The sequence below is a fragment of the Fusarium mangiferae genome (genome assembly GCF_900044065.1).
Source record: "Fusarium mangiferae strain MRC7560 genome assembly, contig: FMAN_scaffold008, whole genome shotgun sequence".
In the NCBI taxonomy this organism is placed as follows: domain Eukaryota; kingdom Fungi; phylum Ascomycota; class Sordariomycetes; order Hypocreales; family Nectriaceae; genus Fusarium; species Fusarium mangiferae.
This window is the reverse complement of record NW_024573928.1, coordinates 1,697,831-1,713,074: the sequence shown is the minus strand read 5'-3', so window position 1 is coordinate 1,713,074 and position 15,244 is coordinate 1,697,831. Positions and strand designations below refer to the sequence as shown.

The 15,244-nt window shown below is 46.3% G+C and overlaps 8 protein-coding genes across 8 annotated transcripts; 6 read left to right on the top strand and 2 right to left on the bottom strand.

Moving 5' to 3' along the window:
* Nucleotides 1-541: 541 nt before the first annotated feature.
* Nucleotides 542-1,692, bottom strand: FMAN_11506 (related to Isoflavone reductase homolog P3; the record flags this gene model as incomplete). Its single annotated transcript, XM_041834328.1, has 4 exons — nt 542-820; nt 892-1,218; nt 1,269-1,553; nt 1,609-1,692. The coding sequence occupies 4 exons, from the start codon at nt 1,690-1,692 to the stop codon at nt 542-544; spliced, it is 975 nt and encodes a 324-aa protein (XP_041684603.1).
* A 1,993-nt stretch (nt 1,693-3,685) lies between these two features.
* On the top strand, nt 3,686-3,931 carry FMAN_11505 (uncharacterized protein; the record flags this gene model as incomplete). The annotated part of the gene is made up of 1 exon (XM_041834327.1): nt 3,686-3,931. One exon carries the CDS (start codon nt 3,686-3,688, stop codon nt 3,929-3,931), a length of 246 nt encoding a protein of 81 aa, XP_041684602.1.
* Nucleotides 3,932-4,408: 477 nt separating this feature from the next.
* FMAN_11504 (related to peptidylarginine deiminase and related enzymes) lies at nt 4,409-5,605 on the bottom strand (the record flags this gene model as incomplete). Its single annotated transcript, XM_041834326.1, has 1 exon — nt 4,409-5,605. The coding sequence occupies one exon, from the start codon at nt 5,603-5,605 to the stop codon at nt 4,409-4,411; it is 1,197 nt and encodes a 398-aa protein (XP_041684601.1).
* A 361-nt stretch (nt 5,606-5,966) lies between these two features.
* On the top strand, nt 5,967-8,056 carry FMAN_11503 (uncharacterized protein; the record flags this gene model as incomplete). The annotated part of the gene is made up of 4 exons (XM_041834325.1): nt 5,967-6,287; nt 6,340-6,725; nt 6,774-7,599; nt 7,649-8,056. The coding sequence occupies 4 exons, from the start codon at nt 5,967-5,969 to the stop codon at nt 8,054-8,056; spliced, it is 1,941 nt and encodes a 646-aa protein (XP_041684600.1).
* A 312-nt stretch (nt 8,057-8,368) lies between these two features.
* On the top strand, nt 8,369-8,939 carry FMAN_16156 (putative short chain dehydrogenase; the record flags this gene model as incomplete). Its single annotated transcript, XM_041834324.1, has 3 exons — nt 8,369-8,420; nt 8,471-8,768; nt 8,816-8,939. 3 exons carry the CDS (start codon nt 8,369-8,371, stop codon nt 8,937-8,939), a joined length of 474 nt encoding a protein of 157 aa, XP_041684599.1.
* A 39-nt stretch (nt 8,940-8,978) lies between these two features.
* On the top strand, nt 8,979-9,261 carry FMAN_16155 (uncharacterized protein; the record flags this gene model as incomplete). Its single annotated transcript, XM_041834323.1, has 2 exons — nt 8,979-9,122; nt 9,172-9,261. The coding sequence occupies 2 exons, from the start codon at nt 8,979-8,981 to the stop codon at nt 9,259-9,261; spliced, it is 234 nt and encodes a 77-aa protein (XP_041684598.1).
* A 322-nt stretch (nt 9,262-9,583) lies between these two features.
* Nucleotides 9,584-10,120, top strand: FMAN_11502 (uncharacterized protein; the record flags this gene model as incomplete). Its single annotated transcript, XM_041834322.1, has 1 exon — nt 9,584-10,120. One exon carries the CDS (start codon nt 9,584-9,586, stop codon nt 10,118-10,120), a length of 537 nt encoding a protein of 178 aa, XP_041684597.1.
* Nucleotides 10,121-12,615: 2,495 nt separating this feature from the next.
* FMAN_11501 (related to BCS1-mitochondrial protein of the AAA family of ATPases) lies at nt 12,616-14,073 on the top strand (the record flags this gene model as incomplete). Its single annotated transcript, XM_041834321.1, has 1 exon — nt 12,616-14,073. One exon carries the CDS (start codon nt 12,616-12,618, stop codon nt 14,071-14,073), a length of 1,458 nt encoding a protein of 485 aa, XP_041684596.1.
* Nucleotides 14,074-15,244: the final 1,171 nt, after the last annotated feature.

Below are 15,244 nucleotides of genomic sequence, written 5' to 3'. Positions count from 1 at the left end.
CAGATTTGAGGCTTGTTACCCCTCATCGACATGGCCATATCATCGGTATACGACATCTAAGGTTGCTCATATTCATCAAAGGGATCGGAAAGACTCGTTCATATAAGAGGGCCACTCTGCATTTCTGTTTGGACTTGGCTGGCCACAAGCCCTCTACCTCGCCGCTGCCGTAATTACTTCTTTGAAGAGAGCATCAAGATCTACATAATCTGCAAAATGTTACAAAAAATCGGAGCTGGTGGTGTGGTGTAGTGAAATTCTCAGCCTCAACATACCATTCGCAGATCTCATAGCACGCCTATTCTGAGATCGAAAGCTTGAAATGCATCTCAGCGCAGTCCATTCATGTGAGCCTATTGCTATTTGGAGACCATGTAGGGAAGAAAAACAGCAAAGAAGTGCTGATTTAGGGTGCCAATGCTTTGCTATCAGAAGCAATATCATTCAATTACAGAAGAAACTAGACTAAGCTCGAGCCGAGCAGAGGCTTTCCAGAACGTGACAAGAATTTGAGTATCATGTATGCTTGTCACCTCTCGCCTTACTGAGCGGCAGGCATCAACCGCTGATAGATCATCGTAGCCTTGCCACTTAAAAGCCTCTCACAATAGGCTTCCGGGGTGGTCACTTTCATGTCGGGACAGAGCTCCGTTGCATCTACATAGCCCAAATAACGCGCGTACTCTGGTGTATTATACCCACGTATTCCGAGTGCGTTGAAATACTGGTACTTCAATACCTCGAAGTAGTTGAACGAGTCCGGAGACGGGCAATCAGCCTCTGCTCTAGCCACTCCCTCCATGACCGCGGCTTCTGAGATCTATAAGCCCAGGTGGGATTAGTACAGGACATCTCTGTGCCTCCTCGATTCAGATCAGACAAGAAACTTACGTAGTTGCGGGCAGTCTTTTCGCCACTGGCCTCTTCCAATAGATCGTATGCTTGGTTCATTGTCAGAACCGTGTTGTAGGCGAAGACCATCTTGTTTAGGGTCCGAGGATCAGCGATAATGCGAGCGACCCATCTTCCAATATCTGGCAGATCTGTAAAGGCACAAGGGGTATTTCCGTCACCTGGAATACCCCCTAGAGTGATTGGCAGGGCATAGTCAATACGGCCAGAGGGCAGGCGAGGTAGCATCAACTGATACCAGTAGCCGATACCCACAATAGTATAAGGAAGTTTGACCTTTTTAACATGATTGATTACCTTCTCTTTCTGTCTCACTTGTTAGCGGTAGAAGAAATGTAATAATCGGACAGACATACAACGTCTCTCAACCCTAAAATATCTGCTGGGGGCATAATCGGGGCGAAACAGCAAGGCAAAAAGCGCTTGACACCCGCAGCTTGAGCGGCATTGATGAGCGGAATTTGCATAAGGAGGCCGGCGGCACTGATTGCCGAAATGACGGTATCTATACCATCGAGGACTCGCGCGAGTTCATCCTCAGGGCCACTTAGATCCGCAGGTATGACGTTAATTCCCTTCTCTTTGAGAGTAAGTGCCTCAGGTTTCTCTAGTGAGGATTGGCGGACTAGAGCAGTAATCTCCTAAGTATCGGGCAGTTTAATAAGGTTCTTACGCAAAGAATGAAACCTGACGTACATATTGCGGCACCGTTGAGTCGAGGAGGGCATTCAAGATTGAAGTACCTGTCTCACCAGTGGCACCGAGGATCGCGACCTTCATCTCGCTGCTAGACTCAGAGCTTTACAAGGAGAATTTTGTCTGATATGAGAAAAGAAATGTGCCAATTTCGTCACAGTTGAAAGACATGCGGTTGTTTTGGAAATTGGGCACCTTGAAGCAAGCAAGATCAGCTTAAATACCCGAACACAAGGTCAAGTGCTCGTAAATGCGGACTGCGGAGTGCAGTCTATTGAGTGTAATAGTACGTGTTATCAACTTAGCAACCGAAAGTTTAATTTCATGGCCAGTCAGTAGCGTAAGTATAGATAGATTAGCATCTAGATGGTGGACTATGCGGCAGAGAGGATTGCGGACTTCAGAGTACGGAGCGGAGTTTGGATGCTATCAAAGTCCACCGCGGAAGAGTCAAGCATCAAATGAGAAAACAGTGAACTATGATACTAAGTGCTAGATCATATTGAGAAGGATAATCAAAATATCGGCAGCAAAACATGCGATGGACTCGCCAAGTTCTAAGCTCTCAGCTACGGATCTCAACTGGAAACAACACAGCACATCTGGCTTACAACTTGGACAATAACATTACAAGTAGCTTGAAAATTTCCACTTTGAGATTGTCTCATTTAAAGCTGCCATACATGCTCTACCAGCAGAAGCAGATTCGCCTGAAAGGGTGAGTTGCTAAGTGAAGCCTGTGGCTTAGATATGAACACGGCCGACAACCTCGGTAACATCATCCTCCACGAACAAAACTGCGAGTTGATTCCAGATCCGAGATAAATATGAATTGATGATCTGAGAGTGAACTGCAATGACAGGAACCGCCCAGGCCAAGGCGTCCCAATATTATAACTTGCATTGGCTGTCGGATCCATCGCCATGTGTTCAGCATTCACAATCAGGTATCGACACCTACGAGTTTAAGGCTCTCTTATCGATGAATGCATACTCTCTTTCATAGATTGGTCTTGTCATCTTTGAGAAACGAGGGCCAGTCGATGTGCGAACGCCTCCAGATTTTGTGGTCGATTTCTACTTGGTGGAGAAAGAGGGAAGGACAGCGCTGTGAGTTGCGGCGAGTCATTTTGAGTAAATTCGTGAAAAATAGACCGATACCGAGTCTTTTATCTATATTGAGCATTTAATTGAACTAATGACGAAATGTGTATCCCTGGTGGTCGATGTTGGTCAAGTTGACCTAGGGCTTTGGACCCATGTCGGTAGTGCAGGCTTCTGGGAACAAGACAGTGAAGAGAAAATGATATCATTGAACCAAGTCAATCGAAATGAAATTTCCTTGAATATTGGTCTCTCAATTGAAATGCTCTGACGTGCAATTGCAATGCAACCTTCCCAAGACCATTGAATCTCTTTATCAAGATATCGCAAGCCGATTGAACCGAAGTCTTGGCGGGCCGACAGATCAGGGACTAATAATTTAGTAGAGGGAAGTGGTGCTATTGGTATGGTAAGAGATGACGACGCCGCCGAGACCCCATTTTCTTGGGTCTGACGAGCATCGGGCTTGGCAGAACAAGGTTTGCATCTAACGGAGAAGCCACAACTCTATACTACTAGACTACGTAGTATCCAATGGCCCCAGCGAGTCTAGCAGTGGATTTAGGCCTAAGGTAGGCCAAGCCATGACATCTGCCAACGCTCTGCGCCTTCCGGGCCACGGCTTGGAGCTGAAGTGGCGTCATACGGAAACTATCGATGCATCCAAGTTTATCCCCTTCCAACAGAATGCCGAGATGGAGATGTCATACACGGCATTGAAGACTATATATACTGCCTCTGATTCCCTTCATCGCAATCCATTATCATCATCATCATCATCAATAAGAAACCACTAAACACTACAACTCAAATCCTTCAGATACCCCTTATCAGATACCTTATCAACAAATTCTAAACACACACAAACTCGACAGAACCTACAACAAGGCAATCTCCACTGCATACCAGCAACAAACTCAATCAACACAAAGCCTACAACTCAAACCACATCAAACACACAGCTACAATCACAATGTGTCTCCCCTTCGGAAGAAGCCAAACCCGCTATAGCTCTGGTGGCGGTGGGATGATGGGTGCTCGCCCCGTCAAGGAAGTTCACCACCATCACCACGGCGGAGGTCGAATGGGTGGAGGCATGGGAGGAGGCCGCATGGGGGGCGGCGGTATGATGGGAGGAATGGGAGGCGGACGACGCATGGGTGGAGGTATGGGAGGCATGATGGGCGGCGGTAGAAGAATGGGGGGACGACGATGCTAGAAGCAGAATCAACGGCGGAGACGGGCTGGATGCCGAGGCCAGGCACAGCAACAACGATGGAGGGGACGGACGGGCTAGACCTCCACGTCCATGCCCGCCACAGAGACAACGATTGTGACCCCCTGTCTGTTGATTCCAGGCGCAACAACAACAATTGCGACGCCCTGTACATCGTGGCCAGGTGCAGCAACGAATATTGAGAATATGCCACATCCTGCACGTCTTTGTTAGAATATGAATTCCTGTATTATTAGAGCGACGGTATGAATAAACGACTCAGAGAAACCTTTCATGCGAAACAGATATATCCCTTCAACTTTACTGTTACATAATTCACTATCATGTATCCCTCCCTCGTAAAGAATTAAGTGATGAAATTGAGTGGAGTATATTGAAAAAAAAGACAGTACTGTTCGACACTCCTAGGACTACAGTCATCAAATTACCACTGTCTCTCTCAGTGCATAAGTCGCGACATCAGAACTTCAATTCCCCTCTTCGTATTCCTCTCTGCATCCAATCCTCCGCCGGCACTTGCTGCGTAGCACAATGAATTCCCCCACCGAGCTTTGGAAGGATGTTCAAATCAACCTGAACAATCTCTCGATCTGGAAACTGTCGGCGGAACAAGGCGTAGGCATCATCATCAAGTTTTCCGATTCCAAAGCGTGGCATTATAAGGCCTCCGTTGGGGAGGTAGTAGTTGACGTATGAAGCAACTGTGACATCGAAATGATCCCAATTGTCGCCAGGGAGGTCACTGGGATGAGGCTCTTCAACTTCAAAGATTTCCAATGGTCTTCCTCGATGATCTGTTGCGTTTCCCAAAGTTTGCTTGGCTTCTTTGTAGGCTTGGATCACCCGCGGATCAGCACGTTCAGAAGGTCTGCTCAATAGAACCTGGCCCGGTTTGATGAACCTTACAAAGGCATCGATATGAAAGTCAGTAATATCATAGTCTTTGACGCCAGTAAGCCAGATCACTTTGCGGATTCCAAAGTATTTCTCGAATAGTTGTTCCAGCTCTTCTTTCGATTTCCCGGGATTACGGTTCTCATTGATGATGGAGCTCTCAGTCACCAGAAGTGTTCCATCTCCATCGACCTCAATCGCGCCTCCTTCACTAGTGAAGCCGGCGTCAATTATAGGTACAACATTTGCCTTGGGCGCACTTCCGTCTTTTTCATCTTTATGGTCTATGAGTGAAGCTTTTGGAATCTGGATATTCGCAGCAACCGCTTCATCACCAGTGGATGGTATCTTGGCCCCCCAGTAGTTGAAATTAAGTTTGAGCCCAGTAGAACAGCCATTTTGCGTTCCATGAACAAAGACCGGACCTGTATCGCGGATCCAAAGCTCGCTCACGGCCAGTGGTCGCACAGTGACGTTATCAGACACTGTTTCAGATGCTTCATGGACGTCTTCCCGGCGGGCAAACATTGTGACTGGCTCGAAGCGGGAGATGGCGTTGGAAAGAGCCGAGACTTCCGCGCGCGCCTGTCGAAGGATCTTCTCCTCTACAATAGAGGCGGCAGACGGCCATGCAGTCAGCGTTTGCGAGTGCTTCAGCCATTCTGGCGGCATGCGATACCTCCCAGAAATTCTCTGCATCTGGCCCGGATCCATGAAACTCTTGATTGGAGACTTGATGGATCTTCGAACGGTCGTAAACATGAATGTCGAGCGTTCTTGTGTATTCGTTTGAGTGTTGAGGGGCTGAATTGGGGGAGGAGTTAGAGTCTAATTTATGTATTTTGGAGTTGGGAGATGGGGCCAGGAGCTCCGCCAAGTCGTATTAAAATAGTAACAATGTCGCAGAACCTTTGTTGTGATACGGTCACATCATGAAGGCTGTACTCCTCGAGGACTTTAGGACTCCTGTACGGGGTACACTTTCAACATTGTCACGTGATATCGCTCAAGGTCCGGTAACACGTCGCGTAACCTTAGCTTCGGCTTATACTCCTTTCATCTCCTTCACAACCTTCGCGGCTCCCGCCATTCCACCCAAATATCTTCTTACCGTGATTTGATCATGTCCACTCGAAGGAGCGCCAGGCTTCACGCTCTGCAGGACCGGGCGCCTACACGTGCCCAAGATGACCCCGGCCCTGATATGTCTAGCAAAACAGGCAAGCGCAAAGGAACAGTGAACGAATTGCATGAAAAGCCCCTCGTCATCGGTAATGCGAAAAGACAAGCGTCCAACAATGATGGAAGGCCAGCTACAAAGAAAGCGAAGGCAGACTCTAGTCGTAAGAAGGCTGAAGTACTATCCGCGAAGTCACCAATGACTACAACAACCGACCTTCTTTGGTCCTGTCCACGAGAGATTCTGAACTTGATTTTGGACCATGTGAGATTAGCACCATCCACTAATCAATTAGAGAAGTGCTGAACGCAATCAGATCGAGGATACTAGAACGCTTGGAAGACTGAGCTGCACCAACAAGAGCTACGTTGCCATAGTTGCGCCTCGACTCTACGAACGCATCGATGTCTCTGTAGCTTATCATGCTCATATTCCCAAGTTAATCCGAACTCTTCAGCCTTTTCTGTCTATTAATCAAAGAAAACAACTCAGGAAGGAGGGCCAGTACAGAGGCCAGCAAGAAAGCTTTCCAAACGTTGTTGATCCCCAAAAGAAGCCTCGGTTTGGGGAGTACGCCCGTCAAGCCAGTCTGTTCATCGGCGACCCAGGGAAAAACCACAAGTTCATTGTGAATCGATATGTTGAGGAAGCTCTAAAGAATATGTCCAATCTTGAGGTCGTCGAAAGCTCCAGTATTACAGAGTATGCCGAATCTCTTCTGCTGCGAACTTTCAGGCTAACATGCTTCAGATCTATTTCCAAGAGTCTAGCAAGCCAAAAGAATCTCAGAGCCTTGAGTGTTTCTGCCAGTAACCTGGGAGAAAGCGAAGCAAAACCGCTAGCCAAAATCAAAGATCTCAAACACTTGGCCATCCATCTGCTCGGTTTTGCTAGCCCCAACTTCCGAAAAGACAACACTCCATTATCCTTGATTCTAAATTCTCGGGCGACCCTTCGAAGTCTGGACATAGAAACTGGATCATTTAGCTCTGTGTTCTTGGATGACTGGCCGAAAGGCGAGAGCCTTACCTCACTCAAATCATTCTCTCTTACTGGAGCAACTATTGATGAAGACTTTCTGAGTGCTCTAGCAAATGCTGTCGACTTTGTTGCGCTAGAAGAATTGAAGTTTGGCTATCTTTCACATGACCTCAAGATATTGTTTGAGTATCTCAGCGATGCCTTCTCGAAGGCTCGAGATGATCAAAAGGCCAAAATCAGACTACGCAATTTGGACATTGAAATGGGAAAGGAAACTTCTTTTGCGGTACCCGAGGAGCAAGAAGCACACGTTGACGCCAGAATCGACTTTATATCGTCTTTCGACACTTTGACTTGTCTGGAGCTGCATGACTACGGTCAATACCGTCAAGAGATCACGGTCAACCCTGGTCTGAAGAGCTCACTCGTCAGAGCCATTCTCAAACATGAGAAACTGACCAAGCTGAAAATATCCTACAGAGGCGTGACGAGTGGCTATAAAATAACGTGCTTGGAGCCTGACACAGTCTCGACTCTGGTTGATAATCTTCTAGATTTGAAGGTGTTTGAGTTTATTCCAGAGCCGACCAAACTTGTAAGTACCGAAACCTGTGGGCGAGAAGACGTTGCTAAAATAGAGACAGGCAGACATCGCTAGAATAATATGCCGTGGCCGCAACCTGACAACCGTCACTCTTATTACCGGCGGCTCATGGTCCAGCCTTGCTGAAAATCAGGAGAAGGGCTTGGAGTTCCTGCACGCAATATTTGAGCAAGTTCTGAACGGCGGTGTGAACAGCGCTGCTGGGGTCTTTAAATGGGAAGACTATAGCAAGATCACACGCGTGGCCGTGGATTGGATGATATGGGAAGTTGGATCGAAACTCGGCAAGGCCAAAAAAGGAATGAAAAAGGCAAAGAAGACGAACGTTTCAGTTGGAAAGCAGAAGCGAGAAGTTTTGTATCGTGATATCGCGGATTTCGTTCGCGTCCCTCTTCTCAATGGGCTTGGGAGCAAATGGGTAGACAAGGTTAAGCACGATATCAAATAATCTGGATAGCATAGCAGAATACCAAGTATCAATAGATCAGAAGCGCTTCGGGTATTTTGATTTGTCAACAGTCTAATGCTTCGGTAGTCCGAGGTTCATCAGTCAGCCACCGTCGGTGTTGATTTGAAGACGCGAAACGCCATGTTGATGCAGCGATATTTATAAGCAGTCTAGCAGATGACGTAACGAGGCAGAGTGATTATGCCACTTTGACCATTCATCTTTCTATTAATTCCCGCGATCCTTTCACAATCAAATATCCCTTCTATCTAACAGTTCATCCATCACATACACAACCACCCAATTATCGCAATGTCATCCAAGTCCTTCTACGCTCTCATCGCTGGCGTTGGCCCTGGCACTGGTAAGCTTACCCCTCCTTTCAACTTCCCCTACTTACTAATCTTCAAACAGGTCGTTCAGTCGCTCTACGATTCGCTCAGAAATACCCGGTAGTATTACTTGCTCGTCGACCTGAGAGTTACGAGAGTACTCTTGCAGATGTTCAGAAGGCGGGTGGTAAGGCGATCGGGGTCTCAGCCGACGTTGGAGACGCTGCATCTTTGAAGAAGGCTTTTGAGACTATCAACAAGGAATTGCCAGACAGTCAACTCGCGGCCGCTGTTTACAACGTCGGAAGCGGTGGCTTTGCTAAGAAACCTTTCTTGGAGCTCACAGAGAATGACCTCAATGCCAGCATTGATGGATCTATGTATGTCGTTCCGTCCAACTGAAGATGCTGTCAACTAACAACACAAGCCGAGCATTCTTCAACTTTGCGCAAGCTACTATTCCTCATCTTCTTGAAGCAGTACCAAACTCTCACTACCCTCCAACCCTAATCCTCACTGGCGCCACAGCTTCCGTTAAGGGTTCCGCGTAGTTCAGCACCTTTGCAGCTGGAAAATGGGGTCAACGCGCGATGCATCAATCTCTTGCTCGTGAATTCGGTCCAAAGGGTGTTCATGTAGCTCATGCGGTGATTGACGGAGTCATCGATATCCCACGTACGAAGCAATGGGCTGCTAATGACGGTGTCGAGGATGGAAAGATTAGTCCTGATGCGGTAAGCTGATCAACACAATTGGCTTGAAAGTTACTAATGAAATTTGTAGATTGCTGAGGCTTATTGGAATCTTCATACTCAACATCGCTCTGCATTTACCCAGGAGATCGATATCCGGCCATACGTTGAGAAGTGGTAGAAATTACGTCGACAACTCCATTTGGAATCGTTGTCAATATTGGACAAGCAAAACGTGCATACGATCGAAGAACGTGCCTCTCAATGGTCCATAATATAGCTTTATCAGTGCTGATGTAATTGAATTCATTGGCAACTTGTAATTACCTCTGTGATGTTATTCACGGCAATGTCTTGCAATTTGGCCGTCATCCATGGATCAATAAGCCGACCCCGCATTTGTGGCCAGTATAAGTTAGCATCACCCTCTATTTAACTGCTTCCACATACATAAAAACTTATCCTCCTTTTTATACTATCAAAGAACCATCAACGCGTTCATCATGCCTTTCTACGAAGTCCACCACTCTTGTCCTCTCACACAGGACCAACGTCAAAACCTAGCAACTGCAATCACGAGGCTTCATTGCGAAGCCTTCAAGACACCAGCATTCTTGGTCCACGTACGCTTCTTTACAGAAGATAGCACCGACAACACTTACTTCGTCGCTGGAAAGCCCCATCCTCTTACATCAAATCGCATTTCTGGAAATGTTCGCACATCTGCAGCCCGATCGAAAGCAGATTTCGATGAGCTCGGTGCTAAGATAGAAGCAGCTTGGTACGAAACGCTTCAAGTCGCATCGCCGTCCGAGAAGTCAGCATGGAGCAACGAGGATGAGAAGACAAGGCTGATTATGGTGAAATTCGTACCCCTGGTCACGATTCGTGAGGGAGGAATGGCTGCGCCTCAGGCTGGCGAGGAAGAAGCTTGGCTTAGAGAGCAGATGCCCCATATCGAAAACATGGCTAATAAAGGCGTCGAGGACTTTATTGACTTCTGGAATGAAATCAAGGGGAACAAGAGTTATGATGAGTGATAATTGGTAAGGACAAGAAGGTGGCTGAAGAGCCGGACCTGATGGAATTTGTGGTGAATAAATGCGATTCAGAGATCAGCATGTCAATGCTGCACTGGGCAAAACAAGAACTGTTATTGTATTGATAGATATATACGGAATATTCCAGTAAAAGCCCCTTATATATATTTAGTTTCCTCGAAAATGTCTTCGATAAATTGCCTCGAGCGAGTCGTTGTTGGCTATGTCAGGGAGGCTGTCCTCAGGGAGCAGGAAAACATGAGACTTGAAAGAAGGTACTAAAATAAACTTAGGAAAGGGTCTTCTAAGTTTAGGCTAGATTTACCCAAATAATCTTATCATTTAAGGTCAAGATTGTGGTTTTCTTTCCTCCCCTGGGCTGCGGGAAAAGGCTAACCACTATGACTGATGGCGACTGCTACTGTTCAGGAGATAGAATGTTTGAGCTGGAAACGATCGCAAAGCATAGCGGAGAAGTTGCAATACGAGATCTTCACGCCATCAGGCTTGAAAGCTGAAGCTAATACGAGTTGGTGGCTGTGTCACTAAAGCCTTCCGTGTGAGCTCAGCGAATGATATTGCATATCATATGCGGTTTCATTGCCGCCTTCCCGGTTCCGAATCAATTGTTAGTAGAGTATGTTCGTTTGCAAGCGGCCAGTGTTGAATATAAGAAGCGTAGGGTTTCCAGCTTTTGTCAATCAGACCTCATACGACAACTACTACTTTCCGAATCTTAGCGAACTATTTTATAAATCGTGCCTCGCTTTGGATTACGCTGGGGAGGGGAATCGGATTGGTGGCTAGATGGACCTTATGGCTCAGTCAATTCGATTCTGAACGAGCTGTTAACTCGTTCGCCAGAGCAATTTCTGAGGGTCCTGATGCCTGGAAAGCTCACCTACTCTCTGATACTGTGTTTCTGTGCATAAAGGCAGTATACATCTAGGCAGCAGACTTTTCTTTCTCCTTATGGCTCGAACCAGCAAACAGGCTTAATGTTACTGGCACCAGTACCTCTTTTCTTGTGGAGGATCGGGGTACAGAAGAAATTATAGGCTGCCTTGCTCAAGCAGGAGACTGGTTGACTAAAGTTGCTCATCCAGAAGGTAAGTAACTAACATTTGTGTCGAGGCAGTCACTAATTAGTCAAATGTGTCGCCTCTTACGTCAAAACAAATTCACGTCGTGTGGCCAAGCTCATAGACAAAAGAGGTCCTCCTCCTCCGCCTGAGCATCGGCGATCAGGCCACTACACACCCAAATCAATCGTCGATGGTTAGAATCCTTTACATCGATCACAATTCACAAGAACGCATGATAATCGTGGATGAAGATCCGAAACTACATGAAGCGGCCATCGAAGCATTAAAGCAGCACAGAGCCAAGACTACAGATGCTTCGTCTTCCAATCCAAAACCGCAGGATTCCCGTGATATAGATGTCACGTACATCCTTACCTGGTGGAATCAAACAGTGGGTGAGCTTCTCACTCTTTACGATGCTCAAGTGCACCCATCCTGGATCTTGTCTGTGAAGGCTATGCCAGATAACATTTCCGCACTGGTTCAACAACTCTAGCGTGGTTCTTTACCAATGGGGCCTGAGCACAGGGTGACATGGACGGATACTGTATCTGGTATGCACCCAATGGCTCCTGGTTCGGAGTCAACATCCATTGTCCCGTGCAGATCTTTGGTGTAGGAACTGCCCCTTATTATGAAGTCGCTTGGTCTGAGTGGGGAAACATTTTTCGAGCTGGTTGATGAACCTTTCATGTCTTCTGATTTTCCTCGCTCTCTTGGATATAATATCCAGATCAAGCCCCAAAGTGGACATTTCACTATCATTGTTGATGTGATCGTTAACAAGATCAGATAAGACTGCGATGAGACGGGTTTCGGGCTTTCGAAAGCCGGCACGTTATATTTAGTTAATTTGTGAAATCTTAAGCTTCTGTTCAGTCAGAGTTATCATTTGACAGCTCGCATTTCGCTGGTGGTCCATCATATGTTTTTGTACATTTTCAGATCAGCATAATGTAATCGGCCTGGGATCAAAACATTGTCCCCAGATTAATTTGTTGGATAGACCCCCAAGTGCCTGTGAGTACGTTGAGATCTCTGTGCGCCTCGCGGAAATAAGACAAAAATGATAGCAAGATTAAACCCCCAACGGCGACGTCAACAGGGATCGGGATGGATAAAAAGGGGCGCCTTACCAAGAATAGTAGGCGGGGAACCATGGCAAATCTTCAATTGCTACCAAAACTTGACAAATTTCTGGGTTACAGTATGACGGAATCCCCTATCAATCTGTACAGTATTCTTAATTGATCTTTCTTGTCGCTCTTTAAACCGATGTAATTGTTTTATTTTTTGGCTGTCTTTTCTTTAATCTTCGTCTCTTGAAGCTATACCTCTCAATGGTCGCTCAATTGCACCCCACGCTGAGCTTCAATTGAGCACGTCGCCAACTTGGTGAGCATTGAGAATATGTCTCATCACTTCCACGTTGGCGCTGCTACCGGACAGCATCTTCTCGATCCAATGTCGCAAGGAATCGGTATCATGAGAGATGTTGTCTCGCGCTGGTCAGAACTCGACATCACACAGATCGGATCGCTCATCGCCATTGCCGGAACAGTCCCTACAGCTTGGAGATTTCTGCATCGTATATGGCATGAAGTCTACGGCACAATACGACGCTTCTTTCTCGCATCAGTGACAATTCCAGGGGGTGACCCTCTCAACAGAAGTGTTGTCAAATGGATTCTCGCTAATCGGGAACGACATTATCGCTCATTTCATGGACGCACCGATATCGGTCAGAATGGAGATCGCGCCGCAGCCCTTAAAAAGACAAAGCATTCTATCCAGTATTCGCCCCATTGGAACACAAGATGGCTATTTTATGAGGGAAATCTGTTTCTTGTGACACGCAGAATCGACGACTTCAGCTCTTCTTTATCGGACCCTAGTTATGATGGCGTTGGAGGAGAAGAGATCACTGTGAGCTGCTTTGGCTGGTCGGCTGAGCCCATCAAAGCCTTTATCGAATCATGCCGAGAGTATTCAGATCGGCAAACACAGTTTTTCGTGATTATCTACGCTCGAGATCGCTATGGTCTTTCATGGAAACCAAAGGCACGGAAACCGATTCGACATTTAGAGACCGTTCACTTCGATAATGAGACGAAACAAGAGCTTCTCGGCGATATTCGAACTTATCTTGATCCCAAGACGCAGAAGAGATATCAGAGTCGGAGTATGCCTTATAGGCGAGGTTATCTATTTTACGGTCCCCCTGGAACTGGAAAGTCATCGCTTTCGGTTGCAATCGCCGGCGAATTTGGACTGGATCTTTATGAAGTGAAGATTCCTAGCGTTGCCACGGATGCAGATCTGGAGCAGATGTTTCAAGAAATTCCTCCACGTTGTGTTGTATTACTCGAAGATATCGATGCAGTTTGGACGGATCGTTCAAATTCAGATAATGGGCAAGAAGGAAGTTCCGCACCTAATTGCACTCTCTCAGGGCTTTTGAATGTATTGGATGGCGTCGGTTCTGTCGAAGGACGCATCATTATCATGACTACCAACCACCCTGAGCAGCTGGACAGCGCGCTGGTACGGCCAGGGCGAGTCGATATGAAGGTTCTCCTGGGCAACATCAGTCGAAAGTCAGCCGAGGAGATGTTTATCCGTATGTTTTCTCCTGATCTTGGATGCACCTCGCATCTTGATATGGATGAGATCAAGAAGCTTGCTGCGGAATTTGGGAAAGAAATTCCCGACGATACGTTCACACCATCATTATTGCAGGGCTTCTTTCAGTTACATTTGGAGAGCCCTCAAGAGGCTGCTTCAAGTATAGGAGCTTGGGTTAAAAGAGAGCTCGAAAAGACTTCGGAAAAGGAGTTTGAGCTTATTTCTGGCAAGAGAAAGCTATAGCGTTAACTTAATTTGTGTATTATGTACTATTAGATCACGGGCTTATATGATAGAGATGCGTTTTTTTGACAATTTATCCATCCGATTCCTGGGGTTCGATGGAGGGCACTGTAGTTTCGGCATCGCCCTCTGATTTGTGACTGTCAACGGAGTCAGGTTGACTCGTTCAAATGGCTTCTCGCTGCATCAAGGTCTGGAAAAATGAGGACATTCTAAAAGGAGAAAAGTTGAAGATCGCGGTCACTGTAACATGGCGCAGCACCAGCAGCTGACGATGATCGTGCTGTGCCCACGGCGCTAGCGTCAGAGGCGGGTCGATCCCATCGCTCCATTGATACCCTTTTGGGATAAGATCATCAATAGGAGACAGGGCTGAAGATTCGAGCAACGAAATTGCAGGGGAATGACAAGGCCATCTAAGACCAAATAGGGAAGATTCACGCGGTCAACTGTACAACAAAATGCCCTGGCGGCTGTGCAGCAGTGAGACTGATCAATCAGGTGCTGTCGAGTGACATATTTGCCGTAGAATTGTTCCCGAAGGATGCTCTATTGGGTTGCCCGGGGCTCAGACCTGGTTTCGGAGCGTGGAAGCTGACGACAGACGTCACTCTAGGCTGCATCAAGCCAGAGATCACATGTATATAAGTGCGTGTCGTCCCCTGGTTGAGCTCTATCAATCATCAAATCATCAAAAACAATCCTACAAAGAAAAGTCTTTTACTATGAGTTGTCTGCTTCTATAAACTACAACTGCATTCCCAGCTTGCATTACCAAACGAAACTAGCTTTTTAACTGCTCCAGTGCTTCAACATTAGCAAACAAGTCACCCATCAACACAATACTCAAACACAAGCACAAACACACACGCCTCCAAAATGTGTATACCACTCTTCAGAAAGAAAAAACATGATCGGGTCTACGATTACCATCCACAACCAGCCATGGGCTACTCAAAGAAATACGGCTACACAGGGTTTTCCAAAATACTAATTAGTATTTTAGTATTTTTAGTATACTAAAAATTCCTTAGTATTAGTATATTAATATTAAATTTTTTTTAGTATTAGTATACTATTAGTATTTTTTTTTTAGTATTTATATTAATTAGTATTTTTTTTTAGTATTTACTATACTAATTTAATTTTAGTATTAATATACTAATACTAA